The sequence below is a fragment of the Barbus barbus genome (genome assembly GCF_936440315.1).
Source record: "Barbus barbus genome assembly, chromosome: 17".
Lineage (NCBI taxonomy): Eukaryota > Metazoa > Chordata > Actinopteri > Cypriniformes > Cyprinidae > Barbus > Barbus barbus.
Genome location: NC_136745.1, coordinates 7,691,480 through 7,706,249, shown reverse-complemented (window position 1 = coordinate 7,706,249; position 14,770 = coordinate 7,691,480). Strand labels below are relative to the sequence as shown.

Genomic DNA, 14,770 nt, shown 5'->3' with positions numbered 1-14,770 from the left:
CACCTTTCCTTCAGTCTTTTCTTAATAATACTCTTGATTTCACTCTTACTTAGATGAACAATTAAGTTAATGTCGTTGTTTTTAACTGCTTCTTTATCTGCGTTTCATTTCCTTGGATACCAGTATGTGCAGGCACCCATAAAAATACCACTGTAATACCCATCATTTGAATTCTGTATAAAGTTTGCATTATTTCTATTAAAATGTCTGGTCTACTTTCTGAGTGACTGTATAGTCATCACTGGGATTCCACTTCGCTGGTTTGAATCCTATCTCACCGGTAGATCTTTCAGGGTGGCCTGGGGAGGGGAGGTATCCAAACCACATCAACTGGTCACTGGAGTTCCTCAGGGATCGGTTCTTGGACCCCTCCTCTTCTCCACATACACTACATCACTGGGTCCCATCATACATGCACATGGCTTCTCCTATCACTGCTATGCCAATGACACACAGCTCTATCTCTCTTTTCAACCAGATGACCCAACAGTAGCTGCACGGATCTCAGGCTGCCTGGCGGACATCTCGGCATGGATGAAAGAACATCACCTACAGCTCAACCTGGCAAAGACGGAGCTTCTTGTCTTCCCTGCCCCTCCGACTCTACAGCATGACTTCACGATTCAGTTAGGCTCATCAATGATTACCCCATCAACTTCGGTCAGAAATCTTGGTGTAATCTTTGATGACCAGCTGACCTTCAAAGAGCACATTGCAAAGACTGCTCGATCCTGCAGGTTTGCACTACACAACATCAGAAAGATCAGGCCCTTTCTGACAGAGCATGTTGCGCAACTTCGTGTCCAGGCCCTTGTTGTTTCTAGACTGGACTACTGCAATGCTCTTCTGGCTGGTCTGCCATCAAACACAATCAAACCTCTACAAATGATTCAGAATGCAGCGGCACGACTGGTCTTCAACGAGCCCAAAAGAGCCCATGTTACACCTCTCTTCATCTCCTTGCACTGGCTACCAGTGGAAGCTCGCATCTAGTTCAAGACACTGATGCTTGCATACAGAACTACCACAGGCTCAGCACACTATACTTCCACTCACTATTACGAACCTACATCCCCTCCAGATGTCTGAGATCTGCTAGTGAGCGACGCCTTGTGGTACCATCACAGAGAGGCTCAAAATCACTCTCCAGAACATTCTCATTCACCATTCCTGGCTGGTGGAATAATCTTCCCACCCCTATCCGGAACGCCGGATCCCTGTCAATCTTCAAGCAACAACTGAAAACTCATCTCTTTCGGCACTACATGACTTCATCCTAAACTTAATCTTTCCCTCTATCTTTTTCTCCTTCCCTTGCTAGCTTGTACTTATTTGAACAATGACGGAGACTTGGTGTTACGAGCTCTTCCTCTGTCTGATTGCCTCTTCAAGATGAATCGCTTCTTGTATTCCCCAATTGTAAGTCGCTTTGGATAAAAGCGTCTGCCAAATGACTAAATGTAAATGTAAAGAGTAAACTAGCCAATGATGTACATGAATCTGAACAAATAACTGATTTCAAAGGTCTTATCTCTTCTATCTACTGTATTGGTAATAATAGTGCAATCATTTCCCCTGTATAAACAGATAACTGGTCCTTTTCCTTAGTGATAAGTTAAATTCTGGAACAGTAAACGCTACTCATTGTCTAAACTCTTGCATCTGTGTAGATCTGAACATAGCTGCAGTACTGGTTAATATATTTCTGCACATTATATAAATTACACTCCTTACCCTTGTTTTTAATGTAAAATCCACTGTAGCATCTAAAAGTAACCAAGGTTTTGTTACTGGTAGCGGTACAGTTGGACTAACATTGAACTGATTAACTTTAAGTTCTGTTGCTTTCTGTAACACTGTCCATCCAAAACTTTTAATTTTCCTCCTCTCTTTTCCCCAGCAGGGCTTTAAAGTATCTAGTGTTGGATGCTCTTGACTATGGCCTTGTAAATTAACCCAATAATTCACTTACAACTGTAGCCTTCTCATTTCTAATGACATTTCCCCCATTTCAACCTGTAGTGCTGTAATTGGTGTAGTTTTTATAGGTCCTGTACATAATCTCAACACCTGATGTTGTATATAATCCAACTTCCTAAAAGACGTTTACACCACGCAACCATAATCTAACATGGATCTAACCAATCCATTATACATGGCCTTTAATGCCATCCTATCTGCTCCCCATTCACTACCAACTAAACACCTCATTGTATTTATTATTTTCTTACATTTATTCACTATATTCTGAATATGCACCGCCCATGTAACTCTTTCATCAAACCGTATCCCTAAAAACTTAAAATGTTTAACTCTTTCCAGTTCTTGATTATATAATATTAGTTTTACCTCACTTCCAATTTTTTCCTTGTAAAAAACATTATCTTTGTTTTGTCAACTGAGAATTTAAAACCTCATTTATACTTCAACTATAGCCTCCTGTCATTTTTTAACAATAAAACCAATATTCCTTGCCCTTTTCCAGATTGCCCCATCATCAGCAAAGAGTGATAACCCTATAGCCCATTATCCAAATCTTCAAATACATCATTTATCATTATATAAAACAATAAAGGGCTTACTATACTTCCTTGTGGAGTTCCATTTTCGATCACAAACTTTTCTTGAATAACTGTTTCCTATTCTCACTTTTACTGCTCTCCCTGATAAAACATTCTTGATCCATCTATACATTTGACCTTTAATACCTTTAATGCATAATTTGATTAACAACATCATTGATTCTCCACATCATGTCGTATGCTTTCTCTATGTCAAAGAAGACAGCCACTACACTCTCTCTATTTATTTGTGCTTTTCTTATTTTTCTTATTTCTTATTTTCGGATCCATTGTATTTCTCCCTCTCCTAAAACCACTCTGATATTTGGAGAAAAATTTATTATTTTCCACATGATAGATTAACCTTTTATTCACCATTTTTTCCATTAATTTACCAATATTAGATGTCAAAGCAATAGGTCTATAATTTCCTGGATTTGTCCAATCTTTCCCAGGTTTACGTATTGGAACTATAACCGCCTCCTTCCAACTTTGTGGTAATTTTCCTTCCTCACAGATTTTATTGTACATTTTTAATAAAACATCCTTAGATCATTCACTGAGATGATTTTTTAACATTTTAAAAGCTTATTTCGAGATTTAATTGCTTTATCACATTCTTTTGTCCACCATGGTACAATCTTCTTCTTTTTCTTACCTCCCTTCTTTGGAATAGTCTGACTTGCTGCTAACAATATTGCATTACAAATATCATTATTAACCTTATCAAACCCTCCTTTAACTTTAATTTTTTCCATTTCTTGTTCACTAATGCCTCCCAATCTGCATTTTCAAAAAAACATTTATCTACTCATACCGTATAATATTCTTCTACTGAAATTTACTTCAACTGCTATAGTATAATGTTCACTCCCTATAGTCGTTTCTCTAAACACCTCCCATATGCACAATCGAACCCCGCCCACATCCAAGCGCGTTATTACTTAGATATCACTAACATAAAAATATGTATGCATGTTTGTTTGTGTGTGTGTGTGTGTGAGTATTATCCAGCAAGACAGTCACGTAAAATGATGTGGTTCCTCATCCAAGATACTGTGCAAGGGTTCTGTGATCAGTGTCATTAAAAATAGCATGTGTGTGGGAAGAGGTAAATACATATGTGAGAGGGATAGAGTGTGTATATGAGTAGGTAAGAGTGTTATGTAGCTATTATAAAAAAAAAAAGGGTTATTAAAAAAATTGCACATTCAGTTAGAGTTCATTTTATGTCATAAAAATCAGTGCACTATATATTTATTAGTGCACTGATTCTTACAATATATAATGAGTGTTGACTGAATGTGCAATTTTTTTATAACAGTCATGTCACCAACTCACACATATGTACGTACCACCCCACACACACACACACACACACGCGCACACACACACACGCACACACACACACACGCACGCGCACACACACACACACACACACACACACACACACACACGCGCGCGCGCGCGCACACACACACACACACACACACACACACACACACACACACACACACACACACACACACACACACACACACACACACACACATACATCGTGGCCTAATGGTTAGAGAGTCGGACTCGTAATCCAAAGGTTGCGGGTTCGAGTCTCGGGACGGCAGGAATTGTAGGTGGGGGGAGTGAATGTACAGCGCTCTCTCCACCCTCAATACCACGACTGAGGTGCCCTTGAGCAAGGCACCGAACCCCCCGCCGTAGCATTGGCTGCCCACTGCTCCGGGTGTGTGTTCACTGCTGTGTGTGTGTTCAAGGTGTGTGTGTTTGTGTTCACTGCTATGTGTGTGTGCACTATGGATGGGTTAAATGCAGAGCATGAATTCCGAGTATGGGTCACCATACTTGGCAGTATGTCACTTCACTTCATATGATATTTTTAATGATATACACTGATCACAGTACCCTTGCAAAGTAACTTGGTTGAGCAACCATATCATTTCACTATGAATTGCTGGATAACTCTGTGTTTGTGACAAATTATCTTGTTTGTCATGTTTTACAGCATTCTACGCATTTTTGGTCCTAGCCTGATGTGGAGCAGTTCTGCGGGATGAGGGGTTCCTGCTGCTGTTTCAACAGTAAAGAAAGGTATACTGTAGTGATATCATAAATCATAAATATTATTGTATGCAAAATGATGAGGTAAATACTATTTAGTATGACAAATATTTAGTGGACCAACACACACGTATTCTGAATTTTTAACAGGAGTGCCAAGAGGACATAAAGTGGAAGTTTGTAAGAGACATTGTCCCAGTGTTGTGCTGGATACAGAGTCACCGTGAGTTATTCTGTGAGGAGGTGAAAGGGCCTGCCTTACTCCAGATGGACAGTAAAAATCAACAAATGTCATCAAAGACTACCTGGGGTCGAATCAGATGAAGCAAGAGATGTCTTGTTATTCATCTCTCAGGACCTGAAGTGGGATATTCACATAGACTCCATTGTCAGACAGGCCCAGCAGAGGTTATACTTTCTTCGCCAGCTGAGGAAGTTCAACCTGCCACAGGACTTACTGGAACAGTTCTACTCTGCCATCATCGAATCCATCCTCAAATTGTGTTGCTGAACAAGGCTTGAAAGTCCATGCCATGTTTCTGTGAATAATCTAACAAGGCAAGGAATCTCTCCATGTAGCTTATGTGTGTATGTGTACTGCATTTCAAGAACTGTTTATTTGATCATTGAGCTGTTCATTTATGATAGTTGGAACATATCTCTTATAGAACATATATTTTTTGTAAAAGTTTTATAAAATAATAAATACAAAAATACCTAATGAAGCAAGGGATGTCTGGTTATTCATCTTTAAATACGTGGAGGACCTGGACACACTTCATATGAAGTTTTGTTGATGAACAAGGCCTGAATGTCAATGCCATGTTACTTGTATAATCTATCAGAGCAAGCAATCTCTATTATGTGTGGCCTACTGCATATGGAGAACTGTCAATCAATTTATGATAAGTGGAACACATCTTTAGAAAATTAAATGACGATTATAAATTATAAAAATGTGTTGTGACTTTTACAATAACAATCTAATTGTCCTCTTTAAATTTGATCAATCTAAAAGGTGTCTTAGTTAGTTTAAAATCGATAGTAATAAATGAGAATTTATCTCATTACAATAAGGTTGAATAAGGTAAGGTTTGGAGTTTTTTTTTTATTACAATTAGCCTAATGTAATCAACCAATGCAAGTGTTTTACAGGCTGTTGTGATGAGAAATCAGCTCTGTACATTAGACATATTAAATATATTAGATTTAAGTTGTGCCATTTTAGCCTAGACATCCTTTAAAGAAATAAGAAAACGTGTATTAGTAAAACGAAAGGCAACATTATTTTATTTAGATCCCTGAAACGGCTGTAAATTGCTTTAACATTACATTACTTCCGGAATCACAAGAGGTGACATATATGACAGGGGCGTGGTTTCCGACGTAACGTTTTGATGTGGGCGTGGCTGTATTTGTATGGGCGTGGCTTGGTGGCGTCACACTTGGATGTGGGCGGGGTTGGATGTCCACCGCAGGCTGCAGCAAGCCCTACTTGATTACAGCGCTAAAACTCGGAAAAACTACAAATTACAACACAACTTAACCCTGTAGTTTAGAGGAGACTTGGTTTTGATTAATTTAGCATGAGATATTCAAGCAAATCAGTTAATTTTGTAGCCTAAATAAATGCTGTATTTTCTGCTATTATATTCATCACCTTTCTACCCATCAAATAATCTGAATCTAATCTCAGTTTCCACAAAAAATATTAAGCATTAAGTATGTTCAATATCAAAACAACATATTAGAATGATTTCTGAAGGATCATGTGACACTGAAAACTGGAGTAATGATGCTGAAAATGTAGGCCTGTATATATTATGGAATAAACGTAAGTATGTTTAACTAGTTAAGTACGTAACACTAGTTAAAGTCTAAAATATTATAAATAAATCAACAAATGTATTTGTTATTGTAAATAACTGAGTGAAGTAGTGATGTTTCCAGATTAAATGTGTTGCTGTATTTACTACAGCAGCCTTTTCTTTATGTGTTCATCTGTGTGTGTGTGTGTGTGTGTGTGTGTGTGTGTGTGTGTGTGTGTGTGTGTGTGTGGTTTGATCTACATTATGAAACCAAAAATGGCTTCACAATGTAAGAAAATCTGACTTCACCTACATTGAGACTGTCCCTGTAATTCAAACGACTAAATGAAATTCGAAACATTTACTGAAAATGTAAACTATAGCAGAAAGGTTTCTGTGAGCACTGGAGGAGACAATATTGTTAGCTCAGTATAAAAACCATAAAGTTAATGGAAACTCCTGGTAATGTGCGGGTAGCATCATTTGTTTGTGTGTGTGTGTGTTTTGACTCAAAGACTTACTTCATTGCAGTTATAATTATGTGTCACGCTCTGTGCACGAACTACTATTTGGACTCTGTCCTTGAGCATGCATTTGACACTCTTGCTTTTGAATACAGAGTTCATGTTGTGAAATCCCCTGATTTTTGTTCTCTTGGTTCAAAGTTGCTGTGCATCAGTGCACGTCTTTGTCTACATCATGCAGCAAGTTTATCAATGGCCGGACTGCTCAAACCCTTTCATCAGACCTCATCTTCTCTGTCTGCCAAAATGATTTCATCAACTGCTGTTGATGTAATTCCCCCCCTCCAGCACTCACTTTCAATCAGACACGTTTGTTAACCACACAGTCTCATCCAGAACACACACACACACACACACACACACAGTGCAGAGAGCGTAGAGAGCGAGTAATTATTTGGGTATGGTGTTTTACCTTTAGTGCATAATTTATATAAAGTGCACATCTGAGGGTGTTCTCCTACTGAAAAGGTTTGTGAGGGTATGTGTCGGAGTTTAAAAAACACAGCATGCATTTTATAGTTTAAAAGCATCAATTGAATGATTCCCCACTACCTCTGCACATCCTAACACAGTTAATAGTACACCCTGTGTCAACCTAACACATCTGTTGGCCTTGTATGATGTCATATCTCTGTCGCCAGGATCTATAATAACAGGGGTTTTTGTTCATAAAGAGAATTGTCACAGTGTTTTCTTTCACATTCACTAGTCTATGTATTGTAGCCTGTGTAAAATCATATTGCAGTGGGGCATCTCAAAGAATGTAACATATTATTCATTACTAGTTACTCCTTTCAAAAGCAATATTGTTACTTTACTTACACTACTAGTTACATTACTTTTTCTTCACGCACCACAGAAGTTGAGTATCTTCCACATGCTAACAACATATTTCTGCCTCATCATTTGACCAAAATCCACACGGATCGCAGTCAGAAGTTATTACAAACACTCAATAGTGATTGATAGTGACATTCAAGTAGAAGTGTTGTATTCATCTCATTGATTGTCATGTGTTGCTTGAAGCTAATTGTAATTTCTCTGTTACCCATATACTATTATATTTCATATCAAATCACATAAGTTTGTAAGAAACTGTTTAATTTTCCAAAAATATTTTTAATTAGAGTAATATAATGTAGCACATGCTGATCAGAGGGATGTGGGATGTAATGCCAGAGTAAAGTAAAGCCACAACTTACACAGTGTCAGATCATCTTTTTTCCTGACAACAAATCAATATAATGTAATATTTCTGCTCGAACATCTGCTCAATGTAAGCCTTTCCATAGTCCAAGCTTGCCTGCTGCACCGGGGACATCACATGCATGTGCGAGTCCTGAAAATTATGAAAATAAATCTAGGAATTATTTGATTGTTGGATTTTAAATCAGTGAGGCATCAAAACTAAGCTGTTTTATGGATGGTAACTGTATTACTGGAATCTTATTATATATACTAGTTACTGCAAAAAAGTAATATTATTACAGTAATTAAGTTACTAGTAACTAGTTACTGCCCACTGGACATTACACTTTCTCTGCCAGAAGTGTGGCTTTCACAGGAAGGTTGCAAACTGAACATACTTGTGTTTGATAAAGTGGAAACTGAAGAAACCTGAAAATCAACTCTTGTCACAGATCTCACGTTTCCAGCCCTGTTCTTCACACTTGATTCAATGCTTTCCAAAGATTTTGATAACTCATTTTAAATATGTGTAACACTAAGGCCAGGGATGGACTTTTGGAGTTAAAACCCCTCTTCCAAAGTCCACATACGCAGATATTCTCCCACACCCGTCCAATATCCCAGCCAATGGCGTTCCTGGAGGCAGAGCACGCCCGGTCGCATCACTTTAGTCCAGCCTCTGCGCGCGGATAAATACCGACCCCCTCGAATTCCTCGGTCCCGACTCACTAAAACCCACCGAGGCCACTTCAGCTGTAGTTTATAGTGCTACTCGCCTTCAGACCAGTCAAGTAAGTATGGTTTTTAAAGTTTTAAATCTTTGTTTTTGTCATTATCATCGCATCTACCACATAAGTATTATTATTTATTTAGAAGGGTAGAGTAAAACGTGAACACGTAGAACTGAATTCACAAACTGCAGATGTGTCAATGCAATGATTTCCGTAAATATTCAGACTCTACTCTTTAATGCAAGTTATAAATCACTGTAAAAATATTCCAAAGATTTCTTTAAAATTACAGAACTGTTTTGGTTGTATGTTGCAATTTGGCAAATTATGAATGCAGGCACTGCATTTTGCAGTTTTTATATACGTTTGCATTTTCGTTTACTGCGAAATGTTCTTTCATAAATACAGAGACACTTTTGTACAGTTCTTAACGATATTGCACAAATGTGTGAAACGTTTTACACATAGTTGCAACGAAAACTGCAAGTTTAGCAGATGACTGAACCCTGGACTTGTTTGTTCAGTGGGAGGAGCCAGTGTGTTTCTCTGGACTAAAGTTCAACAGTCAGGGCAAATATTTACAGCAGTGAATAACCCAGTGATGCAAATAACAAGAGTTCTGTAAATGACAGATTTTGGTCAATTTTGGTCTTCTGCTCTCTTCCCAGCATGACACATCAGTTTCCAGCTCTCTCTACGGAGCAGAAGAAGGAGCTTGCCACCATTGCCCAGCGCATTGTGGCTACTGGAAAAGGCATTTTGGCTGCAGATGAGTCCACAGGTAAGAATGTGTGGTGTTTTGCATGGAATAGATTACCAACTATATCATATATTAAGTGATCAACAGTAAGCAATACAAATACTTAAGATGTTGCTGAATAGGTACTATAATTGTTTTTTTAACAGTGTTGTCCTCTAACAGCTTTATGATTGTATTGTCATGGTAAGCTTGCATTCCAGATGTTCTTAGATGTGTGTTTCATGTTTTAGGCACCATGGCAAAACGTTTTCAGAAGATAAACGTGGAGAACAGTGAAGAGAACCGTCGCAGCTTTCGCGACACCCTCTTCTCTGTAGACAATTCAATCTCTGAATGTATTGGTGGTGTCATCTTTTTCCATGAAACACTGTACCAGAAATCAGCCCAGGGAGTTCCATTTCCAAAAGTCATCAAGGACAAGGGCATCGTAGTTGGTATCAAGGTGAGGTTTAGGTGCACTCTTGAAGACTTAATGTAAATGCTTGATATTGCCCTATAGATAACCAAAGCACTGCTTGAAGCCTTCTTTCTTTCTGCATACAAACACATGGTCTTTTCACTAGTTTTGCCATGTAATGTTATAAATAAAAGTATTAATTGTGCTTTGTGCCTGAAGGTGGACAAAGGCACAGCAGGACTGGGTGGTACAGATGGAGAGACAACCACACAGGGTACATTTTTACTTAAAGGGTTAATTCGTCCAAAAATGAAAATTCTGTCATTAATTACTCACCCTTATGTCATTCCAAACCCGTAAGATCTTCGTTAATCTTCGGAACACAAATTAAGATATTTTTTATAAAATCTGAGAGCTCTCTGACCCTGCATAGACAGCAATGTAACCTAAATGTTCCCAGACCCAGAAATGTAGCAAGGACATCGTTAAAACTGTCCATGTGACATCAGTGGTTCAACTTCAATTTTGCGAAGCTATGAGAATACTTTTTGTGCGCAAAGAAAACAAAAAAATAACAATTTATTCAACAGTTCTTCTCCCACGAGCTACCGTCTTCCACCATTTTGGAGAGTATGCATGTACATGCTTTCCCCTGAATGTAATCAGCATTGTTTATGTTCTGGAAAAAGCGCAGAGAGCTCTCAGATTTGATCAAAAATATCTTAATTTGTGTTCTGAAGATGAACAGCGGTCTTACGGGTTTGGAACGACATGAGGGCGAGTAATTGATGACAGAATTTTCATTTTGGGGTGAATCTCTTTAAATGCATCCTAACATGACAGTAATCAGTCCTGACTTGTATCCATTTTAAAGAAAGCTATTTTTGCTTGATCCATTTCACTCAGGATTGGATGGTCTGTCTGAACGCTGTGCCCAATACAAGAAGGATGGTTGTGACTTCGCCAAGTGGCGTTGTGTACTTAAGATCTCTGAAAGCTGCCCCTCTGCTCTTGCAATTGCTGAAAATGCTAATGTTCTTGCCAGATATGCCAGCATTTGCCAACAGGTATGTCTATTAGAATGTGCTTGGTTTATTGGATCCTATTTATTGTCCATAAACAATTTATAGCATGCCAGTAATTTGTTTAGTCTTCTTCACTGTCCACAAGATCCTTTTTTCTCATGAACTCTTCCTTTTTCCTGTAGAATGGCCTGGTGCCTATTGTAGAGCCTGAGATCCTCCCAGACGGAGATCATGATCTGCAACGGTGCCAGTATGCCACTGAGAAGGTAAGCTTCCTCCCAGAATAACTAATAAAAGCAGAGCAAAGCCAAATTATCCATCAAAACTAATTTCCAAAAAATTGCATCCAAAGGTCCTGGCGGCTGTGTACAAGGCTCTCTCTGACCACCATGTGTATCTGGAGGGAACTTTGCTCAAACCAAACATGGTCACCGCTGGACACTCCTGTGCCAAGAAGTTTACCCCTCAGGAGGTTGCCATGGCAACAGTTACTGCTCTCAGACGCACCGTGCCAGCTGCTGTACCGGGTAAGGCAGTCCTCCACTGGTCCTCAGAGGATGGTGTCCATTTGAGTGCTCTTCAAGCGTTCAACATCTCTCTTCTGGTTCTCAGGCATCTGCTTCCTCTCTGGTGGTCAAAGTGAGGAGGAGGCCTCTCTGAATCTGAACGCCATGAACCAGCTTCCTCTGCACAGACCCTGGAAGCTGAGCTTCTCTTATGGCCGTGCACTCCAGGCCTCGGCTCTTGCTGCATGGAAGGGACAAGCAGCAAACAAGAAGGCTGCACAGGACGCCTTTGTCTCACGTGCCAAGGTAATCAATGATGTTATGATTCAAGCTAAAAATACTGCATGTGGGCAATCAAGTCACTATAGTGCAACTTTTCAAAACTTCTAAATTATATTGTGCTTTACTGTGTTGTCAGTTTATAGGGCTACTATATCAGCTGAAGCTGCATATATTGATCATTTTTGTTTTTCCCCCTTCAGATCAATAGTCTTGCATCAAAAGGTGAATACAAACCCTCAGGTCAGGCTGACCAAGCATCTACACAGTCCCTCTTTACCGCCAGCTATGTCTACTAAACTCAACAACAAACGACAGCAACTTGTGCTGGACAGTACAAAATTTACATGCAAAGGATATTCAAGATGACATGACAACATGTACATGTGTTAATTGTACAAATTAAATATGTTCATGCACTCAACTAGACTCTTTTAACCCTGGATTAGTTTAACTTTTCATGCATTTGCACCAGTTTATGCTTTTCATTTTGAAATAAAGGATAAAATGCAAGCTTTATTTGAGTCGATTTCTTGTGTAAACATTAGGAGGAGAGTTGAGATTTGTCAGCCATTTATAGTGCTTAGACTAGCACTTAGATTTCTTTACTAAGAATTAACTTGGTTGTCAAGGTATACAACTTGAAAGTGATATGCATTTGTATCTGATATATGCTGGTCCGCTTGACTAGGTCCTACACAGCAAGGTGCTAAAGGGTGAGTTACAAAGAGTAAAGTTGATTGAAGAGCACCAAAATGTCATGAAGATTTTTCTGTCTTGCTTCATCTTCTGCTGTCCTTCCCCACATATTCCTATTCTGATAGAGAAAAGACAAACCATACATGTTACACGTTGCCAGTTATGGGTTATTAAACATTCAGCTTGTTAATGCAATCCATCAGAACAATAAAAAGCACAATATGTTTTCATAATGAACAATATGATGACAAAAATCTGCTTTTATTATACCTCTGGGGTGGCGCCATATTCAAGAAGTTTGGACACCATGTTCTTGTCCCTCTTCTCCACTGCTGCATGCAAAGCGGTCTATCCATTATAATCACCCTGGTTCATGTTTGCACCAGCTAAGTACCATGCTTGCAAAAGCTGACAGTCTTTAGTCAGAACCGCCCTAAATGAGAGAAATGTCTACAACAGACTGACAAGTTCATTTTTAGTTAGAAACACTGACTTGATGAGTTCCATGCCAACTCGCACAGGATTTAGACTCACTGTGGCTCCTTCCACTATCAAAAGCTTGATCATAATCTCCAGCATTTATTTCCATCTGAATAAAAGATGAGGAATTTAAAGCATGGATTAGGAAAGGTCACATGAAAGTGTAGAAAAATTGTCAAATGCACTCTACATCTAATATGCATGATCGTTCATACTGTGACAATAATCTCTTGCAAAGACAGCAAGTCGTTGTTGTCTATGCATCTGCAACAAGGCCGCAATTGCATTGACATCCTGGGTAAAAAAGGTCACATTTGACGTTACATCACTTGAATCAACTCAATAAAATAATAAAGAGAATAGAGGATGCTAAACTTGTAAGCTCACTTCAAAGGTCTTGTATTTGAGCCAGCCAAGACTGAGCATTATTTGAATGTTACCCTTTTCTGCAATAATTATTTTTTTGCATATAGTAATTTTTCCGAATCAATTATTTTAATGATCAGACAAGTTATCTTACAATATACCTGCAAAACCACAAAGCTCCCAATCTAGGAGGTAAAATATATATATGTTGCACACTACTGCTATACTCATTACAATTTCTTATATGTAATAAGTAATAGTAGTATTTCACTTAAATATTTTGTAAGAAATTTGTTTTTCTCCAGTGTATGTTCACCTGTGTGCTTTAGGCAGACAATGACAATACATAATCAAATCAATCTTTATTGGCAATTGGACATGAACAACCCATCTACCCTACCAAAATACACATGCATGCGTAGTTTCTAAGCAAGTCTTTCCACAATTACAATTAAACACATACTTGGAGAATCACTTCCAACAGGAACGGATGTTGGTGTACTTTAAAGTGAACCTATAAGACCAGAGGGCCTCTCAAAGATCCCACTCATACCTGCTGTTGGATCCTGTGAAACCTGAGACATTCTAGGGATGTGTACATGGGGAACATTAACAAAACGTACTTTTAACAATTTCCTGCTTTGAAAATTGTGCTCAAAACGACTCTACAGATTACTTACAATGAATTTGGAAATTCTAATAATGTAAGACTTATGTAAAACTAGTCTATATATATATATATATATATATATATATATATATATATATATATATATATATATATATATATATATATAGGAAAGATCCATATTAACCCATTTTGCAGCAGAAAACGCACACAAGACATTTACATCACAAAATGAGGGTATCAAGGCTGGAAAATTACAGATTTTAACAAATGGAGGACAGGAAAAAACAAACAAACCCTCCTGTGCGAGATTTGAATCTACCCAGAGATCCAAAACAAAAACTGCTTTAAGTTTGCTATTTAACCTTTAGTCACAAAACAGCACTAAATGTAGCATGACCTTATTAATTACAATATATGATATTGTTTATATAACACAACATACCATTAGTTTAAAAAAATGCTCCAAATTTAGGCATATCCATCAAAATTCAATCTTGCATATTTGTCCTAAAGGACTTTGGTCATACACAGAATGTTTTATTTGATGAATGATGCTGAAGTCTGTAGTAAGTCAGTATATTTACTGTTGAAGTGTAAACTAATGTGATTTTTTAACACCAGCCTGACACCAAAGAACACCGCCATGTCTTTCTAAGTCTGTACATCCACAGACTTCGGATAAAGAGCAGTATTGCTATAAATGCTACAACTTTTTGTTGCCTCGAACGGAGGATGT

General features: G+C 38.2%; 1 protein-coding gene across 1 annotated transcript; it reads left to right on the top strand.

Annotated features, from left to right (window-relative positions):
- The first annotated feature begins 8,676 nt into the window (after nucleotides 1-8,676).
- LOC306883281 (fructose-bisphosphate aldolase B-like) lies at nucleotides 8,677-12,377 on the top strand. Its single transcript, XM_079438433.1, has 9 exons — nucleotides 8,677-8,951; nucleotides 9,560-9,672; nucleotides 9,882-10,093; nucleotides 10,268-10,322; nucleotides 10,955-11,115; nucleotides 11,256-11,339; nucleotides 11,426-11,600; nucleotides 11,686-11,885; nucleotides 12,062-12,377. Exons 2-9 carry the CDS (start codon nucleotides 9,561-9,563, stop codon nucleotides 12,155-12,157), a joined length of 1,095 nt encoding a protein of 364 aa, XP_079294559.1. The 5' UTR covers nucleotides 8,677-8,951; nucleotide 9,560; the 3' UTR covers nucleotides 12,158-12,377.
- Nucleotides 12,378-14,770: the final 2,393 nt, after the last annotated feature.